The sequence below is a fragment of the Salvelinus sp. IW2-2015 genome, linkage group LG16 (genome assembly GCF_002910315.2).
Source record: "Salvelinus sp. IW2-2015 linkage group LG16, ASM291031v2, whole genome shotgun sequence".
Taxonomy (NCBI): domain Eukaryota; kingdom Metazoa; phylum Chordata; class Actinopteri; order Salmoniformes; family Salmonidae; genus Salvelinus; species Salvelinus sp. IW2-2015.
In genome coordinates, this window is record NC_036856.1 from 6,723,091 (window position 1) to 6,744,146 (window position 21,056).

Here is a 21,056-nt window from a genome sequence, read left to right on the forward strand (position 1 = left end):
TGACTAATCCGTTTACGCATACATTTATTTCATATTTTTACTGAACCTCTATTAAAACTAGGTAAGTCACTTAAGAACAAATTCTTATTTACAATGATTGCCTACCAGAAGGCAAAAGGCCTCCTGCGGGGACGGGGGCTGGGATGAAAAATTAAACAATAATACAGGACAAAACATACTTCACGGCAAGAGAGACACCACAACATTACATAAAGAGACATCTAAGACAACATAGCACGGCAGCAACACATGAAAACACAGCATTGTAGCAATACAACATGACAACAACATGGTAGAAACACAAAATGGTAGCAGCACAAAACATGGTAGAGCACAACATGGTAGAAGCACAAAACATTATTGGGCACAGACAACAGCACAAAGGGCAAGAAGGTGGGGACAACAATACATCACACAAAGCAGCCACAAGTCAGTAAGAGTGTCCATGATTGAGTCTTTGAATGAAGAGATGAAGAGAAAACTGTCCAGTTTGAGTGTTTTTTTGCAGCTTGTTCCAGTCGTTAGCTGCAGCAAACTGAAAAGAGGAGCGACCCAGGGATGTGTGTGCTTTGGGGACCTTTAACAGAATGTGACTGGCAGAACGGGTGTTGTATGTGGAGGATGAGGGCTGCAGTAGGCATCTCCGATAGGGGGATGTGAGGCCTAAGAGGGTTTTATAAATAAGCATCAAACAGTAGGTCTTGCAACAGGTATACATAGATGACCAGTTTACGGAGTAGTATAGAGTGCAGTGATGTGTCCTATGAGGAGCATTGGTGTCAAATCTGATGGCCGAATGATAAAGAACATCTAGCTTCTTGAGAGCACCCTGACCTGCCGATCTATAAATTATGTCTCTAATCTAGCATGGGTAGGATGGTCATCTGAATCAGGGTTAGTTTGGCAGCTGGGGTGATAGAGGAGCGATAACGATAGAGTAAACCAAGTTTTGACTTAACATGCAGCTTTGATATGTGCTGAGAGAAGGACAGTGTACCGTCTAGCCATTCTCCCAAGTACTTGTATGGACTGACTACCTCAAGCGCTAAACCCTCAGGGGTAGTAAACACACCGGTGGAGGTGTTCAGAACAAGGTTAAGGGAAGAGAAAGCTTGCTGTACATTAAGAAAGCTTTGTTGTAGAGCGTTTAACACAAAATCCAGGGAGGGGCCAGCTGAGTATAAGACTATCATCTGCATATAAATGGATGAGAGAGCTTCCTACTGCCTGAGCTATGTTGTTGATGGAAATTGAGAAGAGCGTGGGGCCTAGGATTGAGCCTTGGGGTACTCCCTTGGTGACAGGTAGTGGCTGAGACAGCAGATGTTCTGACTTTATACAATGCACTCGTTGAGAGAGGTAGTTAGCAAACCAGGCCAAAGACCCCTCAGAGACACCAATACTCCTTAACCGGCCCACAAGAATGGAATGGTCTTCCGAATCAAAAGCTTTGGCCAAGTCAATACAAATAGCAGCACAACATTGCTTAGAATCAAGGGCAATGGTGACATCTATGAGGACCTTTAAGGTTGCAGTGACACATCCATAATCTGAGAGGAAACCAGATTGCATACCAGAGAGAACACTATAGACATCAAGAAAGCCAGTCAGTTGATTATTGACAAGTTTRTCCAACACTTTTGACAAATAGGACAAAATAGAAATAGGCCTATAACAGTTAGGATCAGCTTGATCTCCCCCTTTAAATGYACACACCGTGGCGGCCTTCCAAGCAATGGGAACCTCCCCAGAGAGGAGAGAGGTTAAAAAGGTCKGAGAGAGGCTTGGRGATGATAGGGGCAGCAACCTTAAAGAAGAAAGGGTCTAAACCATCTGAACCATTAGTGTTTTGGGGGTCAAGTTTCAAGAGCTCCTTTAGCACCTCAGACTCAGTGACCGCCTGCAGGGAGAAACTTTGCTGCGGGGCAGGGGAAAAAGAGGGAGAGACATCAGGGATAGTCGCATTAGAAGGGGTGGGAGATGAGGAAATGTCTGATGTGCAAGGAGGCATGGCAGAATCAAATAGGAATCCTGACTTAATGAAGTGGTGATTAAAGAGCTCAGCCATGTGCTCCTTGTCAGTAACAACCACATCATCAACATTAAGGGACATGTGCTTCTTTGAGATGGAGCAAATAATATTGACCACTGGCATAACTAATTGAGTGAATTCTACAGCTAAAATAACTATCCCATGACAAGAGTTGGCAAATAGAATAGAAAACACAAATGAAACATCTATTAAATGTGGGCATCTTCAGATACCTCTGTTTAGGGTGGAAAATTCCTGTAACTTTCCAAAATTCCCTAGATTTTCAGAAATCCAGGTTGGAGGKTTTTTAGAATTAGGAGGYAATAGCTGCAAGTGAATCCTCCAACCTGGAAATTCTTCAAATGGGTTCTCTGAAAAACCTTGGAATTTTGTGAAAGTTCACATAAAATTGCAAACGTACCTCTTCACGGACTGCTCCATCTACAGATAACTGAAAATAACATCCCATCATGCTTATGGTCATGTATAAACAGTTGCCCATTATCTTGGCTACAATGGCTCGAAAAAGAGATTTCAGTGACTTTGAAAGAAGGGTGTCATAGGAGGATAGGGGGTTTAACCATATCCCTCGGGGGGGGGGGGGGGGGGGSGTTCTAAGCTAATATATGGAATTATTTTAAGATGGTCATACCAAGGATCAACTTGATATTTGATTTTGAACTTTAAGGTATAAAAAAAATAAGTATTACAAAATTATTGGATGAAACATTGAATTTGGCATTACAGAAATAAACCAATAAAAACGCATCGAATAACAGATTCACTACATGAAACAGATAGTCCCCCCCAAAAGAAACAAGAAGTTTGTTCTMAAGTGTCTGTCCTATATCTGAGATACAATTATTTTTTAGGAGACTTATTTTTATATATATTTATCCCCTTATTTTAGGCACTAAACTATTTCCACATATACTTCCATAAATTGTTTTAACTATTAACGGGGACCTTCGAATGAGTCTTGTGTGGTTTGTGGGCATCCTAGGGAGAAAGCCATCGTGTTCGTGAGAGTCTCAGCTTTCCACAGAGGGGTCATATTAGTGTGTCGGCCAAACCGTTAGGACACTAAACACATTTGTGTGACCTCATGGTCTGACAAACACCACTCTAGCTCTGCCACCTTTTACCTCAAATGCAGAAGGATATTGGTGTGGATTGAGACGCAGCCCATGCAACAACAAAAAACATCTCTAGCTAAAAACAGACAGATTTTGATGGGGATGTTTTTGTTATGTTAATTCGGTTTCCGCGGGGCGCAACCATTGTAGGTCGAGGTTTAAAGGGTGGGTGGGCATGATTGCAACCTAATTTAACACTTATCGGAGATTCTGGAGCTGCACCTGAGACAGCGTTTTCCACCACCGTCAACATAACACCAAATTATGGGACTTCACCTGGAAGAATGATGTCGCATCCCTCCAATAGAGGTACAGACACTTGAAGAATTTATACCAAGTTAAATTGAAGCTGTTCTAGGGTCTTGTGGTGGCCCAACGCCCTATCCATACACTTTATGATGGTGTTCACTTTATTTTTGCAGTTACCTGRATTTACTTTGAAAGCATGAGTATAGGTTACGTCTAATATACCTTATCAGCCACACTGTTTGGCACCAGGGTCCTCACCACCACTCCTGTGGCCTTGCCTCCAACAATACCGAAGCCCAGGCCCGAGCCGTCGTTCACCAGCTCTATCTCCTCCACATGGCCCCACTGCTCCTGGACGGTCGATACAGCGAGAGAGGGAGAAAGACAAGAGTGAATGATTGATTCATATAAACCCAATGTGTGTGAGCAGGGCTGTGATAGAATCAGTGATTGAAGSCTAATCCTGTTGAGTAATAAGACACAGAATTGTGCTTGCTGCAACATGGGTTGCAAAGGTCTCAGAAAACCTTCTTTTTTTTTTTTTTGATTGGAACTGTGGTTCTGGACAAAAAAGCATGTTCAATAAAGATTTTTCATTAAAAGTGTTTCCTAGACCAGGACTAGAGTGAAAACGACCCTTAGTCTGAGGCCTGCCAGAGTAAGCCTTATCAATTATCAGTTCATACGTGACCTGCAATATTAACTTGGGTGCACATGGGTGTGGGGAAATATTGGGCCCAACTTAATGGTTTTCGCTAAAATGTCCAAAAAATAAACGAAGTGGCTGATCAATGTGAAGGTCAGTGAGTCCCTTGGGTCCTGTTCTCAAGCCTCCTTCCTCCCTGATCACACACCCAGTCCACCCCCCCCATCCCGTCCTAATCACCACGACGTCTACTCCATGGCGTTTTATTAACCAACCAATCGGCTGCTACAATCAGAACAGCTATTTTCTCTTATTACACGGCGTTATCTGATGGGTGACTTCCTCTGCAGTTTGCTCTCTATCTAATGAAACCTCATTGTGGTGTCCTACGTACTGCAGCCCCTGGGGAGACAAAGCTTTTCTACCCCTCCTGCTCACTGCTTATCCCGCTTACTGAAGAAAAGTGAAGAGCCATTTCCCAGATAAGAAGTGGAGCTTCACAGTCAGCAACACAGATGTGTTTTGTGGCGAGGGCTGGTTTCCGTCTGAGCTTTCAGGCCAAATGAACGAGTGTTGCTTGTTCACTTACGAGGAGAGTTGTAAGCAGGCTTGGTTAAYTTCAATAAGCAACTTTGTGAGAGTAAGGAAGCAGATTGAACTAAACTTGTTTACAACTTCTACAGTCCGTGTGAACACATCTTATTCTGAAAACTGAGAGCATCTAGATGTGAAGAGTATCTGCTGTGTTTAACAGTCTACAAAGGCATTCAAATCAAATTTTATTTGCCACATGCACCGAATACAATAGGTGCAGACCTTACAGTGAAACGCTTACTTACAAGACCTTAACCAAAAATGCTTCCAGAAGTTTAATAAAGATAAAATATATTTAAAAAATAAAATATATAAAATAAAAAATAAATATCTGTAAAAAAATAAATAAAATAAAAGTAACAAATAATTAAACAGCAGTAAAATAACAATAGCGAGGCTATATACATGGGGTACCGATACAGAGTCAATGTGAGGGGGCACCGGTTAGTCAAGGTAACATGTACATGTAGAGTTATTAAAGTGACTATGCATAGATAATAACAGAGAATAGCAACAGCATAAAAGAGGGGTGGGGGTGGGGCAATGCAAATAGTCTGGGTAGCCATTTGATAAGCTGTTCAGGTCTTATGGCTTGGGGGTAGATGCGGTTTAGAAGGGGGGGGCTTGGGCCAGTTGCTGTGTGAAAGTGTGGCTAGCCGTAGAGAAATGCTTATTGAAATTCTCCATTATCGTGGAGTTATCGTGGTGACAGTGTTTCCTAGCCTCGGTGCAGTGGGCAGCTGAGAGGACTAGGGTGGCTGGAGTCTGACAATTTTTAGGGCCTTCCTCTGACACCGCCTGGTATAGAGGTCCTGGATGGCAGGAAGCTTTGCCCCAGTGATGTACTGGGCCGTACGCACTACCCTCTGTAGTGCCTTGCGGTCAGAGGTCAAGCAGTTGCCATATCAGTGATATATATGCGGTCAGTGATGCAACCAGTCAGGATGCTCTCGATGGTGCAGCTGTAGAACCTTTTGAGGATCTGAGGACCCATGCCAAATCTTTTCAGTCTCCTGAGGGGGAATAGATTTTGTCGTGCCCTCTTCACAACTGTCTTGGTGCGCTTGGACCATGTTAGTTTGGTGGTGATGTGGACGCCAAGGAACTTGAAGCTCTCAACCTGCTCCACTGCAGCCCTGTTGATGAGAATGGGGGCGTGCTCTGTCCTCTTTTTCCTGTAGTTCACAATCATCTCCTTTGTCTTGATCATGTTGAGGGAGAGGTTGTTGTCATGGCACCACATGGCCAGGTCTCTGACCTCCTCCCTATAGACGGTCTCACCGTTGTTGATCAGGCCTACGACTGTTGTGTCATCAGCAAACTTGATGGAGTTGGAGTCGTGACTGGCCATGAAGTCATGAGTGAACAGGGAGTACAGCAGGGGACTGAGCATGCACCCCTGAGGGGCTCCCGTGTTGAGGATCAGCGTGGAGGATGTGTTGTTACCTATCTTTACCACCTGGGGGTGGTCTGTCAGGAAGTCCAGGATCCAGTTGCAGAGGGAGGTGTTTAGTCCCAGGGTCCTTAGCTTAGTGATGAGCTTTGAGGGCACTACAACGCTGAGTTGTAGTCAATGAATAGCATTCTCGTATAGGTGTTCCTTTTTTCCAGGTGGGAAAGGGCAATGTTGAGTGCAATTGAGATTGCATCATCTGTGGATCTGTGTAATGCAAATTGGAGTGGGTCTAGGTTTTCTGGGATAAATGGTGTTGATGTGAGCCATGACCAGCCTTTCAAAGCACTTCATGGCTACAGACGTGAGTGCAACGGGTCGGAAGTCATTTAGGCAGGTTACCTTAGTGTTCTTGGGCACAGGGACTATGGTGGTCTGCCTGAACATTTTTGGTATTACAGACTCGGACAGGGAGAGGTTGAAAATGTCAGTTTAGGGGCCTCCCGGGTGGCGCAGTGGTCTAGGGCACTGCATCGCAGTGRTAGCTGCGCCACCAGAGTCTCTGGGTTCGCGCCCAGGCTCTGTCGCAGCCGGCCGCGACCGGAGCCTGGGCGCACACTAATTGGCTAGCGTTCGTCCGGGTTAGGAGGTTTGGCCGGTAGGATATCCTTGTCTCATCGCGCTCCAGCGACTCCTGTGGCGGGCCGGCGCAGTGCGCGCTAACCAAGGGGGCCAGGTGCACGGTGTTTCCTCCGACACATTGGTGCGGCTGGCTTCCGGGTTGGAGGCGCGCTGTGTTAAGAAGCAGTGCGGCTTGGTTGGGTTGTGCTTCGGAGGACGCGTGGCTTTCGACCTCGTCTCTCCCGAGCCCGTACGGGAGGTTGTAGCGATGAGACAAGATAGTAATTACTAGCGATTGGATACCACGAAAATTGGGGAGAAAAAGGAGAAAAAAATAATAATAATAATAATAATAAAATAAAGTCAGTTTAGACACTTGCCAGTTGGTCAGCGCATGCACGGAAGTACACGTCCTGGTAATCCGTCTGGCCCTGCGGCCTTGTGAATGTTGACCTGTTTAAAAGGTCTTACTCACATCGGCTGCGGAGAGCGTGATCACACAGTCGTCCGGAACAGCTGATGCTCTCATGCATGTTTCAGTGTTACTTGCCTCGATGCGAGCATTGAAGTAATTTAGCTCGTCTGGTTGGTTCATGTCACTGGGCAGCACGTGGCTCTGCTTCCCTTTTGTATTCTGTAATGGTTTGCAAGCCCTGCCACATCCGACGAGCGTCGGAGCCGGTGTAATACAARTCAATCTTAGACCTGTATTGACGCTTTGCCTGTTTGATGGTTTGTCAGAGGGCATAGCGGGATTTCTTATAAGCTTCTGGGTTAGAGTCCCGCTCCTTGAAAGCAGCAGCTCTACCCTTTAGCTCAGTGCGGATGTTGCCTGTAATCCATGGCTTCTGGTTAGGGTACGTACGGTCACTGTGGGGACGACGTCATCGATGCACTTATTGATGAAGCCAGTGACTGACGTGGTGTACTCCTCAATGCCATCGGGAGAATCCCTGAACATATTCCAGTCTGCGCTAGCAAAACAGTCCTGTAGCTATCTTATTAACTTAGTCACTGGTGTTACTTGCTTTAGTTTTTGCTTGTAAGCAGGAATCAGGAGGTTATAATTATGTGCAGATATGCTAAATGGAGGGCGAGGGAGAGATTTGTACTCATCTCTGTGTGTGAAGTAAAGGTGGTCTAGAGTTTTTCCACCCCCCAGGTTGCACATTTAACATGCTGTTTGAAATGAGGTAAAAACGGATTTGAGTTTCCCTGCATTAAAGTCCCCGGCCACTAGTGGCTCCGTTTTCTGTTTGCTTATGGCCGAACATACAGCTCGGTTTTAGTGCCAGCATCAGTATGCGGTGGTATATAGACAGCTATGAAAAATACAGATATAAACTCTTGGTAAATAGTGTGGTCTACAGCTTGATATGATATACTCTACCTCAGGCGAGCAAAACATCAAGACTTCCTTAGACATCGTGCACCAACTGTTGTTTACAAATATACATGGACCGCCACCCCTTGTCTTACCAYAGGGCGCTGTTCTATCCTGCCGAAAAAGCGTAAAAACCGCCAGCTGTATGTTATTCATGTTGTCGCTCAGCCACAACTCGGTGAAACATAAGATATTACAGCTTTTAATGTCCCGGTGGCAGGATATATGTGACCGTAGTTAGTCTATTTTATTATCGATTGATTGTACATTGGCTAATAGAACCGATACCTCCGTCTCTTTCTCTTGCAAATGACGGGGATGAGGGCCTTGACGGGCGTCTGAAGTAAATCCTTTGCGTCCGACTCGTTGAAGAAAAAGTATTCCTCCAGTACAGGGTGAGTTATTGCGGTCCTGATATCTAGAAGCTCTTTTGGTCATAAGACGTAGGGGCAGGGAAATTATGTACAAAATTATTTACAAATAACTAKCAAAAACGTACACAATTGGTTACGGGATCGTAAAACGGCAGCCATCTCCTTCAGCGCCATTCAGTGGCTTAGGCTAATTGATTTTATCACATAAAATGTATGTTTACATGCTACCGTTCTGTCATGGCAACTAAACAGAGCCCAAATTATCATAATTAATATAGGCCTAGCAACTCTGACTGTTGGAACAATAACTATTCATCATGAGATAATTAAACAGTATTTGAACAACTTCATTAATGTAACTAAAGACCTAACATACCCTTGATATTCTCAATCCCACAAATGCTGTGAGCAGGGACTGAAAAACAATTCAGGGAAAACAGTGGGCCAAAGTGCATTTCCTTCCATATTGACAGTTCAGCCCCATGAAAGGTTAAATAATTATCAGACAAAAGAGTTGTCTAATGAAACCCAAACAAACACAGGTCTGGGTTAATGACAGTTTTAATGAGAAAGCCATAATGGGAACGTGCAACCCAGGCACTCAGTTTCAGAGAAGAAAAACTGTTTTACTGGGAGCCTGGAACAACATGCCTCCCAGATCATCTCTCCTGGAAGCAAGGTCCGTATTAGGAGTAGGAATGCTGATCTGGCATCAGGTCCCCCCCTGTCCATGTAATCTTATTCATTATGATTCAAAATGTATCCTATATCAACACTCAGACTTTGTGGATACGGCATCTCATTACAGTATAGAAGTGTATCATGTCAGACATTTTTTTTAAATGTTCAAAAAAACATAGGGTTTAAGATTATGCCAACGTGCTCCAGAAGCTCCAGAAGCCATGTTTAGTGCGAATGTCAGGTATGAGGTGGATGGACGAGAGAGGGGAACGCACCTGAGCAACAACAGCATCTGTACAATTTGCAATTTAAGGTACAGAACGAAGTAAACCAARCCCTGAAGCCAACCTAGGTCAATATTTTCTCAGCTTCTCACGATAAGAGAGCTAGTCTGGATGGACAGAAGGCAGGGGGGGGGGGGGGGCCTTGTTTAAAAGAGGAGCTTGGGAGCTGAGGAACATTTGTTTAAGGGGAAGATTCAGTTGATGGGTATCGGGGACGAGGGGCCGAATGACATCGTGACCTCTGATTGACAGGAAAACCGTTTTGCGGAAGTTGCTTTTGGCGTACCTCAAAAAGTAAAGAGATTTTATGTCACTTTTTCACGACATAACCCAACGGAGAGAACGAATAGAGAGAGTGGTGCCAAGTAGGGCAGGGCCGATACTCGTATCGCGATACTCGTTAGGATCATAGCAAAGAAACAAAACGGATTTTACTTATTGGAAGGCAGCCCTAATGTCAGAAACAAACATTATGTTTTCATCCAGTCACATGTATCTTTTTTCCAAGTTATAGCACACAATATTTTACATACAGCAGGACTTTAAAAGGACCCAACAGTTGGATCCGCTTCGTGTTTTATTTTTGCCACGGGGAAAAAATATTGCGATACTGGTATCGTCACAGCCCTAATGCCAAGCTGACAATTCAAGAGAATCAGGGAGCGGTGTCTGGGTTTTTGTAGAGGCGGAATCTTGGCTCAGGGTGATAGATAGGCCAGGGAAAACTGCAATAAAAATCAACTCCAGATTTTCTTCTTTTTTGCCAGCGCTCCATTAAACACGACCTCAAGAGAAACATGAATAAAACACAAGGTAAAGCAAGGCCCSGGCTTGATACGTACGCAGGATATGGCCTCAATCCAAACTGGATTAAAAACAGGAATAGTGAAAAAGCACACGATAATGACCTCAATGGCTGGAACTAGGCCTAACTTGTCTGTCGTCTCATTTGCATTAAACTTTTTTTCTTTTTCTTTCTGAGGGCTTTTCTTTGTGGTTATTTAAAGGTCCAATGCAGCTGTTTTTATCTCAATATCAAAAAAATTCTGGGTAACAATTAAGTACATTACTGTGATTGTTAATTTAAAACTGAAACAGCTTAAGAGCAATTTCTCATGCAATAATTTTGAGACATGGATTGTGTGCGTGTGCCATTCAGAGGGTGAATAGTGAAGACAAAAGATTGAAGTGCCTTTGAACAAGGTATGTTAGTAGGTGCACCAGCTTGTCAAAAACTGCAACACTGCTGGGTCTTTCACGATTAACAGTTTCCTGTGTGTATCTCGAATGGTCCACCACCCAAAGGACATCCAGCCAACTAGACAACTGTGGGAAGCATTGTAGGAATGCTTTCAACACCTTGTAGAGTCCATGCCACAACAAAATGAGGCTGTTCTGAGGTGAAAAGGGGGGTGCCGTGCAACTCAATATTAGGAAAATGTTCTTAATGTTTTGTACACTCAGTGCATATAAAACACAGGGTAATCATGTTTTTGACTGCACTGGGCCTTTAATTAAATGTGCAGCGGTTAGGACTGTTTCTGTTTATAACAAATATATGCCATATGTTTGTTGTCGGGGCTTCAGGTTAATCGTATCCGTCACCCCAGTGTTGATATAGCCGGTCTCATTTTCACCCGCTGCAAGTTGCTCATTCTACACCTCCCTTCACATGTCAGTTCAGATAAAAAATTCAACCTATTTGCGCCAATAGAGTTTAATGGCAATAATTCTTTATTAATAACTACCAATCTTTGCCTGCTTATACATTGAACAAAAATATAAACGCAACATGCAATCATTTCAAAGAGTTACAGTTCATATAAGGTCTTTTTTATTTTTAGACCTAATCTATGGATTTCACATGACTGGGAATACAGATATGAATCTGTTGGTCACAGATACAGAAAAATAAGTAGGTACATGGATCAGAAAACCAGTCAGTATCTGGACCATTTGCCTCATGCAGGGCGACGTCTCCTTTGCATACACAGTACCAGTCAAAAGTTTGGATACACCTACTCTTTCAAGGGCTTTTCCTTATTTTTACTATTTTCTACATTGAAGAATAATAGTGAGGACATCAAAACTATGAAATAACACATATGGAATCATGTATTAACCAAAAAAAGTGTTATATCAAAATATATTTTCGACTCTTCAAAGTAGTCACCCTTTGCCTTGAGTACAGCTTTTTTACACAGTCTTGGCATTCTCTCAACCAGCTTCATGAGGTAGTCATCTGAAATGCATTTCATTTAACAGGTGTGCCTTGTTAAATGCTAATTTGTGAAATGTCTTTCCTTCTTAATGCATTTGAGCCAATCAGTTGTCTGGTGACAATGTAGGGGTGGTGTACAGAAGATAGCCCTATTTGGTAAAAGACCAAGTCCATATTATTGCAAAAACAGCTCAAATAAGCAAAGAAAGACAAGGGTTGACATCCGTAAAATTTCAAGAACTTCAATAGGTTCTTCAATTGCAGTCGCAAAAACCATCAAGCGATATGATGAAACTGACTCTCATGAGGACTGCCACAGGAAAGGAAGGCCCAGAGTTTCCTCTGCTGCAGAGGATAAGTGCATTCGAGTTAACAGCCTCGGAAATTGCAGCCCAAATAAATGCTTCAGAGTTCAAGTAACAGACACATCTCAACATCAACTGTTCATTGGAGACTGCGTGAATCAAGGCTTCATGGTCGAATTGCTGCAATGAAACCACTACTAAAGGACACCAATAAGAAGAAGAGATTTGCTTGGGCCAAGAAACACGAGCAATGGACATTAGACCAGTSGAAATCTGTTCTTTGGTCTGATGATTTTTGGTTCCAACCGCCATGTCTTTGTGAAACGCAGAGTAGGTGAACAGATGATCTGCACATGTGTGATTCCCACGTGAAGTATGGAGGAGGTGTGACGGTGCTTAGCTGGTGACACTGTCAGTGATTTATTTAGAATTCAAGGCACACATAACCAGCATGGCTACCACAGCATTCTGCTGCGATACGTCATCCCATCTGGTTTGCGCTTAGTGGGACAATAATTTGTTTTTCAACAGGACAATGACCCAACATACTTCCAGGCTATGTAAGGGCTATTTGACCAAGGAGAGTGATGGAGTGCTGCATCAGATGACCTGGCCTCCATAATAATCCAACCTCAACCCAATTGAGATGGTTTGGGATGAGTTAGACTGCAGAGTGAAGGAAAAGCAGCCAACAAGTACTCTGCATATGTGGGAACTCCTTCAAGACTGTTGGAAAAGCATCCCAGGTGAAGCTGGTTGAGAGAATGCTAAGAGTGTGTAAAGCAGTCATCAAGGCAAAGGGTGGCTACTTTGAAGAATCTGAAATATAAAATATGTTGATTTGTTTAACACTTGTTTGGTTACTACATGATTCCATGTGTCATTTCATAGTTTTGATTTCTTCACTATTATTCTACAACGTAGAAAATAGTAAAAATAAAGAAAAACCCTTGAATGAGTAGGTGTGTCCAAACTTTTGACTGGTACTGTAGTTGATGAGGCTGTTGATTATGGCCTGACGTCCCACTTCAATGGCTGTGAGAAGTTGCTGGATATTGGTGGGAACTGGAACACGCTGTCATACACGGCGATCCAGAACATCCCAAACATGCTCAATGGTTGACATGTCTGGTGAGTATGCAGGCCATGGAAGAGCTGTGACATTTTAAGCTTCCAGYAATTCTGTACAGATCCTTGCGACATGGGGCTGTGCATGCTGAAACAAGAGTCGATGGCGGCAGATGAATGGCAAAACAACGGGCCTTAGCATCTCATCACAGTATCTCTGTGCAATCAAATTCCCATCGATAAAATCCTGTGTTTGTTGTCCGTAGCGTATGCCTGCCAATACTATAACCCCACCTCCACCATGGCGCACTCTGTTAACAATGTTAACATCAGCAAACCATACATGCTGTCTGCCATCTGCCCAGTACACTTGAAACTAGGATTCATCTGTAAAGAGCACACATCTCCAGCATGCCAGTGGCCATCGATGGTGAGCATTTGCCCACTGAAGTCGGTTACGACGCCGAAATGCAGTCAGGTCAAGACCCTGGTGAGGACGACAAGCACACCGATGATCTTCCCGAGACGGTTTCTAACAGTTTGTGCAGAAATTCTTACACGTGGTCTGCGGTTGTGAGGCCGGTTGAACGTACTGCCAAATTCTCTAAAACGACGCAGGCTTACGATAGAGAAATGAACATTCAATTCTCTGGCAACAACTCTGGTGGACATTCCTGCGGTCAGCATGCCAATTGCATGCTCCCTCAAAACTGAGACATCTGTAGCACTGTGTAGTGTGACAAAACCACACGTTTTAGTGAGCTGCACCTGTGTAATGATCATGCTGTTTAATCAGCTTCTTGACATGCCACACCTGTCAGGTGAATGGATTATCTTGGCAAAGGTGAAATGCTCCCTAACACGGATGTGCACAACATTTTTACGAAATAAACTTTTTGTTTCAGCTCATGAAATATGGGACCAACTCATTACATGTTGTGTTTATATTTGTGTTCAGTGTAGGTTACCTGACACTGAATAACCAGAGGAAAGCTAAAATTTCATTGAACAGTTTGAATTCGTGAAAAATGTATCAACTAAAAACAGAGCTTCTTATAGTCTTAGATGACCATTTAAAGACTTGTATTTTGACTGTTTTACCCAACAACAAATCAATGATGAACTTTTTCTATGCATTAGGTCTCCGAACTCTTCTTTCCTCTCCTTGACTTCCAGGTCTACATTGATTCAGCTAGCGCACAGTGACTTAAATACATATTGTCAGGAGGCAATCCTGCAAGTGAAGCACTAACTTGATTTCCTTCAGGCTATAAGGACATCAACATCATAGACTCAATGTCAACAGCCCACGGGTAGTAAAATACTGCATAAATATGAATTTCAAATCAGAATTTGGACTCCTACAGAGTCAAGTAGCATCACCTAAAACCTGACCTCCAAACCAGATTGATGCCATTTACTCTCCAGTGATGGTCAAGTGCCTGTTTTTGTGACAGGCTACAGAATAACAGGAAAAAGCCTTGGCCTTTATGACAGTGTTAAAAAGCATAAGAAGGCCACGAGGGCAAGCACTTCAACATTTTTAACCACATTAAATCAATAACAGTACCACTTTTAAAACGAGAAACAGTTGCCTCCTAATCATGGATTGCACCTCCATCGCGTTGTTGATATTGTTATGAACGCTCCTACAGACGCCACAGCCATATTGGTGCCCGACTGATGCCCAGTCATTCTGAACATGGCTTAATGACTATCGTCTAAATTACACTACAGTAGCGTGGAAATACGATGCAGTTGTTAAATTTGGCAAATAATAAGTAGGAAACAACTTTGCCATCATTATGACATCGTCAAATTTACTTGATGGCATTGGTGCTATTAGCTAGCAAAGCTAGTCAAAAATATACTGAACAAAAATATTACCGTAACATGCAACAATTTCATAGATTTTACTGAGCCTCGGGAGGTCACTGTTTTTTTTGTGCATTGAAATTGCCATCGATAAAATGCAATTGTGTGCGTTGTCCGTAGCTTATGCCTGCCCATACCATAACCCCACCGCCACCATGGGGCACTCTGTTCACAACGTTGACATCAGCAAACCGCTCGCCCYCACAATGCCATACACGTGGTCTGTGCTTGTGAGACCAGTTGGACGAATTCTCTAAAACGACATTGGAGGTGGCTTATAGTAGAGAAATGAACATTCAATTCTCTGGCAACAACTCTGGTGGAAATTCCTGCAGTCATCATGCCAATTGCACGCTCCCTCAATACTTGAGACATCTGTGGCATTGTGTTGTGTGACATAACTGAAAATGTTAGTGGCCTATTATTGTCCCCAGCACAAGGTGCACCTGTATAATGATCCTGCTGTTTAATCAGCTTCTTGATACGCCACACCTGTCAGGTGGGTGAATTACCTTGGCAAAGGAGAAATGCTCAATAACAGGGATGTAAAAAGAATTGTGCACAAAATTTAAGAGAAATAAGATTTTTGTAACTATAGAAAATGTCTTGGATCTTTTATTTCAGCTCATGAAACATGTGACCAACACTTGACATGTTGCATTTATATATTTTTTCAGTTTAGATAGCAATGCTAACATTACCTAGTAAAAATGTGGTGCTGTCCCCTCAATCTTAGCTAGCTGAAGTTACACTGCATCTAAGGTCAATCTGGCGACGTCATAAAGATGACAAAAAATGTCATAATTATTTGCCTCCTCCTGAAATGTCACCTTGTTTCCAAGCTTCTATAATGCACTTTAGGCTAAATCTTCATCAGAGGCCATTGAGAAGGCATTGAGTAGAATCTTCAGTTGGCCATCAGTCCTCAAGAGAACGTTCAAAACAATATTGTGACGAAACGTGCGACCCATGAATATCTTCCGACGGGTTATCTGAATCAACCTCAAACACAGTCATGCAGCGCTCAAAACAGTGAAAGCACATTGCCTTTAATGTATGTATTCGAAAGGACCAAAATCCAATGTAGCACCATGACATGACAGTGGTCTGTAGAACATATATCAAAATATGAAGACATTTTCTTACTGAGATACATAAATACATGCTTTGAACTTACATTCTGAATGATGGGTCCGGGCGGGAGCAGTGGCGTGTGCTGTGTGGCAGTTGATGGGTTCCGGGCCACCACCAGCTCCACTCTGTCCCCAGGCTGCTGCAGCAGAGTGATGGCCTGCTGCTGGGTGACACTCTGGTCCAGGGGGGTCCCGTTGATCACCAGGATCTGGTCGTTCTCCAGCATGCGCCCATCCCTACCGGCACACACACATACACAATACAAATAAGGAATATATCATTTGTAAAGCCCTTTTTACATCAGAAATGGTCATCTAGACCTCATCAAAGAGCAAGCAGAAGAAACAAGGAATGTGTATCTTGTATGTTTTTATGTCATGTTTATTTAGCAAGGAAGTCCCATAGAGATTAAGACATGTTTTAAAGGGGTTCTTTGCTCATAAGGTCTCTCTATAACAGCACAGTGACCTGTCCGTAGTCTGTGTTTCCCATTTTTGGCAGTGCCCTTTACAAGCAGTGTTAAATTAACTAGAAATGTCTCTACATACCCTTTGTTGTTGACATAAGCTGATACAAGCATATTATGCATTGTTTATGACTGTGTAATGTTATCCTTGGAAGGGGGCCTAATAAGAGTTGGCAACCTTCTAATATGCGTATATTAAGGTGTCCTTGACTAGATTATCTGGTAATATTGCAGAATGTTGTCGTAGAGTTGGTCTGAACTAGAGTTGCAAGATTCCAATAACTCTCCGAAAAATCTCAGGTTTTCCAGAAATCCTGGTTGGAAAATTCCACATTTCCTGCTTATTCCATCCTGATTCCAGGAATTTTAGGGAAATTACCAGAATGTTGAAACTCTAACCAGAACCAAATGAACACTAGGGGTAGTAAAAGAGAAGGAGGGCGTACCTGTGTGCGATGCTCCCAGGCTGGACCTGTCTGATGAAGACCCCGTGGCCCCCAGTCCCCTCGGGCCTCAGGCCTACCACACTGAAGCCCAGGCTTCCAGACAGGGGCTTGGGCAGGCTGATGTGCTCAGTTGGCCTCCCCTACAACACAAGACACAATTACTACATAGGTCAGGTCATAAATATTCTAAATGTACAGAAGACGTCTCAAATACATCAATTTAAAGGGATACTTGGGGATTTTGGCAATGAGGCCCTTTATCTACTTCCCCAGAGTCATAAAACTACCTCTTACTTTCTTCATACTGGACACAGAGACACAAAAACCATATCCACAAGTTCATCTAACTCTGGGGAAGTAGATAAAGGGCCTCATTGCCAAAATCCCCAAGTATCCCTTTAAAACTCAAGTCAGTACATAAAATACAAAAGGTAAATGTTTAAAGCTATAACTCCACTGAAAACAATAAATTAAATACCCAGGTAAAACTGTTTAAAACCACAGTATCTTAATTCTCCACTGAATACTGCACACCAATACACAGGTGACACAGTCTAAAACCACCATCTATCCACCACCAGACCTAGTACACATGGCCATAACCGTGGTAGTATCATAGCTAGCTGTGACAACAGCATCAGGTGGGCGTGTGCGTGGGCAGAACAGGTGCAGAACCTTGGCGGCAGCGCCGAGCCATCTCTGGAGCTGGTCGGGGGAGCGGAGACCCACTGAGGAGAGGGCTGAGCCGTTGGACAGCACCGAGCCGGGGCCGGATGTGCACAGGCTGCTGGCCGGGCGGCTGGCACTGACGATCAGCTGGCCCTTCCTGGAGAAGCTGAACTCACTGCAGGTGTCGGGAGGCATGCAGTTCAGCTGGGGGGGAGAGGAGAAGAGAGGTTTGGTGGGTTTTTTCACTGTGGCGGATAATGAGGAGGAAGCTATGGTAGCGCCACTTTGTTTACAAAAAATATATAGTAAAATAATTGTTGTTAATTCTTTAGAGTCTAAGACGTTGGGTGAGGGGGTGCTTAGCTGACACATGGAATTGTTTAAAGATGGTCATACTACAGATCAATTAGCTATTTGAATTTGAATTTTAGAACCCCTTTAGGTATATATAAAAACATGTATTGATAAAATATTGATTTTGGCCTTTACTACTCTATAGCCCATAGAAAAGCATTGAATAACACATTCATAATTGGCAAAAAGGACAGCCAAATATGTTTGGGGTGGGWGTCACCCCTTTCCAAAGTGGGCTAAACTGTTTGGACGCTACTGACTTTTTTGTGAGAAGACGGATTTTCGGGATGTCTCACGGTCTGACAAACACCGGTCTAGCTCTGCCACCTTTCACAGCAGATGTGGGAGCGCTACATCGGCAGATGCGGTGGATTGAGACGCAGGCAATGCAAAAAAAACATCTCTCTTGCTTAAACTGGTGGATTTTGATGTGGATTTTGCTTTTTTTATAATGTTACTTAGACTGACATACAGGTGAGTCAATCGACACTAGGGGGGTAATGTGATTATGTGACTAAAAATACAAGTTGAGAGATATCTAATTGGATAAAGCCACACAAAAAAAGGATATGCTGCCATTCTAGGCTGCTTTCTTCAACCAAAATCCAACCGTAAGCTGCATTCTTTCACATCCAATTTTCCCACGATAGGAAAAAGGGCCGCAGATTAGCGTTGCAGTAGATACAAGAGCAAGAGAAACAATGGTGCCTTTACATGTGGAGACAACGTCTGCAAACTAAAAGAAGAAAAATAAAGGGGGGAGAAAAGGGGGGGTAACAAAATCAATAGATTCCTCTGCAGCAGTAGCAGCTCTGGCCGGTCCCAAACAGGTAATGTATTAATGACCTTTAGACTCACATTGTGGAAAGTTATCAGTCTCCTGTTTATTTAGCCCAGGCTGACGGAGCAGCTTTCCCCCGCCAATTCATCAATACATCTCCGACAAGGCAGTTACTCAAACCCAGACAGTAGATATTAAAGCTTGATAGATCCACAAAAGAGCCGACCCACCAGTGCCACCACCTCCGCCTCTCTATCCCGCTATAGGTTTTCACCTGACGCATTCATAGACACTCGGCTGACCTTCGCAGCACTTAGAATATGAAGGCAGGCATCGGTTATTGCCATTATCTTAATTTGGCATGTGGATTGTTTATTGTTAGTAAGGCGTTTTTTTTTACATCAATAAAAACGTGATCAGAATACAAATGAATGAAAGTGCCAGGCTGCTTTTTTTGACGCCTCCTTTTCAGCTAAAGAAAAAGGTTCAGAATGCTGTGTTCTGTAGACTGAACAAACACTGACATTGAGGGGTTTCAACATTTTTATACAAATCAGAAATGTTACAAGGCATTAACAATCAACTTTCTCTTGGGATATATTAACTTGGGATAAATGTCGGCTATTATAAGTTGGGTTACAAACTCAAATAATCCGACAAAGCCTTAATCATAAATGGGCCACATAACAAATTAAAAAGTCCATATCTCACTCCATCATCATTATGCTCCATTCCGAAGCCATGGGTCCTCAAAGACAGATTGCACGTCATTCTCTGATTATTACCTGGTCTTTGAGTTGTTTGATGGAGTGCTGCAGCGTGAGGATGTGTCCTAGCAGTGGGCTCTGTAGGGCGTCCCTCAGCACCCCCAGCCTCTCACTGTGGGTCCACTCCTCCCTCTGGGCCATCTTAGCCTGGAGCCGCTCCAAGGCCTGCAGCACCTGCTGGCGCTCCACTGTGGAGACTGAGGCACACACACAGGCCCATGGAAACATGCATGTACACATACACAACATTTTTGATAATTGTGAAAAGCATCGTTTTTGCACATGTATATCCCATACTGTTCATTAAACAGTTCAATAATGAGAGCAGATAAATGTACCTGTTGGAACATTTTCATACATTGTCCTCCCTCTGTCTGGGTATATTTTGTGATGCAACCTGTAAGGAATTAAGAGGAGAGGTGCAAACATGAAACACACAACATAGAACAATGAATCACCTTTAGGCAGTTGCCAATACATCAAATAAAAGGCCCATCAAGAACAATACAACTGATTATGTAGTAGGGGCAAAGTGGAACTGATTTTGAGCTCGGTCAATCAAATAGTCTAGGCCTAAACAACATGTCTTGAACACTATACAAAAGTACTGTAAGTCTTCTATGTTCAATTCAAACTCTAGTTTGGTGGCAACTAAAAGTGGGTCAATGTGCCTTTGTCAAATACACAATCGTCCTTTTGTTAGCAACACCATGGGTTATTTACATTGCCAGTGAACAAGTTTCGACAGACACAGGCTAGCTTTTGTGGCAATATATTATGTTGACAAACCTCGAGGAAGTTAGGCTACTATATTAGCTAAAATCAAAAGACGATYAAGCAACATAAGCTTAAAGTTATCTTGTAACAGTTAGCGATATATTTTCTTTCACACCCTACCTGTACGGCGGAAGTTTATCACCGAATCCGCACCTTACCTGAAGCAGGAAGTWATTTATTTATTTTTAAATCAGCAAAGTCAAGCGAAAGATAAATAAAGTACAGTARTGGCAAAAAGGATCCACAAAATCAGAAAGGTTTAACGTTATACTGTAAAGGCCTAATAACTTTAGAGACGTAGCGTTAGCTAGCTAAAGGAGTAACGCCTGTTTTGCTTTACATGCAACAGGTGCACAGAATCATCATCTGTTTCTATTGGTCGTGCGTAGCTGTAGCGTTAGTTGAATAACTAATTCAAAGCATGAAGTAAAAAAAAAACGTTTGTTTGAGTAAGTACGGTTAACTAGTTAGGTTCTTAAAACAACACAGCTTTGCCTTTTGTCGGGCGATAATATAACCCCATTAAACAACTTGTAACGATAAATGCTACCAGAGCTTCTCGAAATATTCAGCTAACGTTAGATAGCTAGCCAACTTCAGTGAGTCAGCTAGCTACTGTCAGTAGTACTATACTTGTTGTTAGCTAGCTAATAACGTAAGCTGTTGCGATTCATAAACTTATTTGCTAGCATAGCATTAGCATGTTGTTTTTTGCATATTACAACACTAAATTAGTTTTTCACTTGAATGGTAAGAATGCTTAAGTTCAAAGTTATCAGTTCAACTACTTTTAAAGATG

At 43.0% G+C, this 21,056-nt stretch overlaps 1 protein-coding gene across 8 annotated transcripts in view; it reads right to left on the reverse strand.

Annotated features, from left to right (window-relative positions):
- The window catches only part of patj (PATJ crumbs cell polarity complex component), a 172,183-nt gene that overhangs the window by 151,028 nt on the left and 99 nt on the right, over positions 1-21,056 (reverse strand). For 6 of the 8 annotated variants that reach the window (XM_070447485.1, XM_070447482.1, XM_070447481.1 and 3 more), the window contains exons 2-7: positions 19,819-19,877; positions 19,499-19,677; positions 17,585-17,782; positions 16,910-17,049; positions 16,041-16,233; positions 3,640-3,768 (exon numbers count right to left, since the gene is read on the reverse strand). In XM_070447485.1, the coding sequence (XP_070303586.1) occupies positions 3,640-3,768; positions 16,041-16,233; positions 16,910-17,049; positions 17,585-17,782; positions 19,499-19,677; positions 19,819-19,840 (861 nt within the window). In that variant the 5' untranslated portion in view covers positions 19,841-19,877. Of the gene's footprint in view, positions 1-3,639; positions 3,769-16,040; positions 16,234-16,909; positions 17,050-17,584; positions 17,783-19,498; positions 19,678-19,818; positions 19,878-20,377; positions 20,686-21,056 lie in introns of those variants that run through there. The other 2 variants (XM_070447479.1, XM_070447480.1) reach the window with 2 other exon arrangements.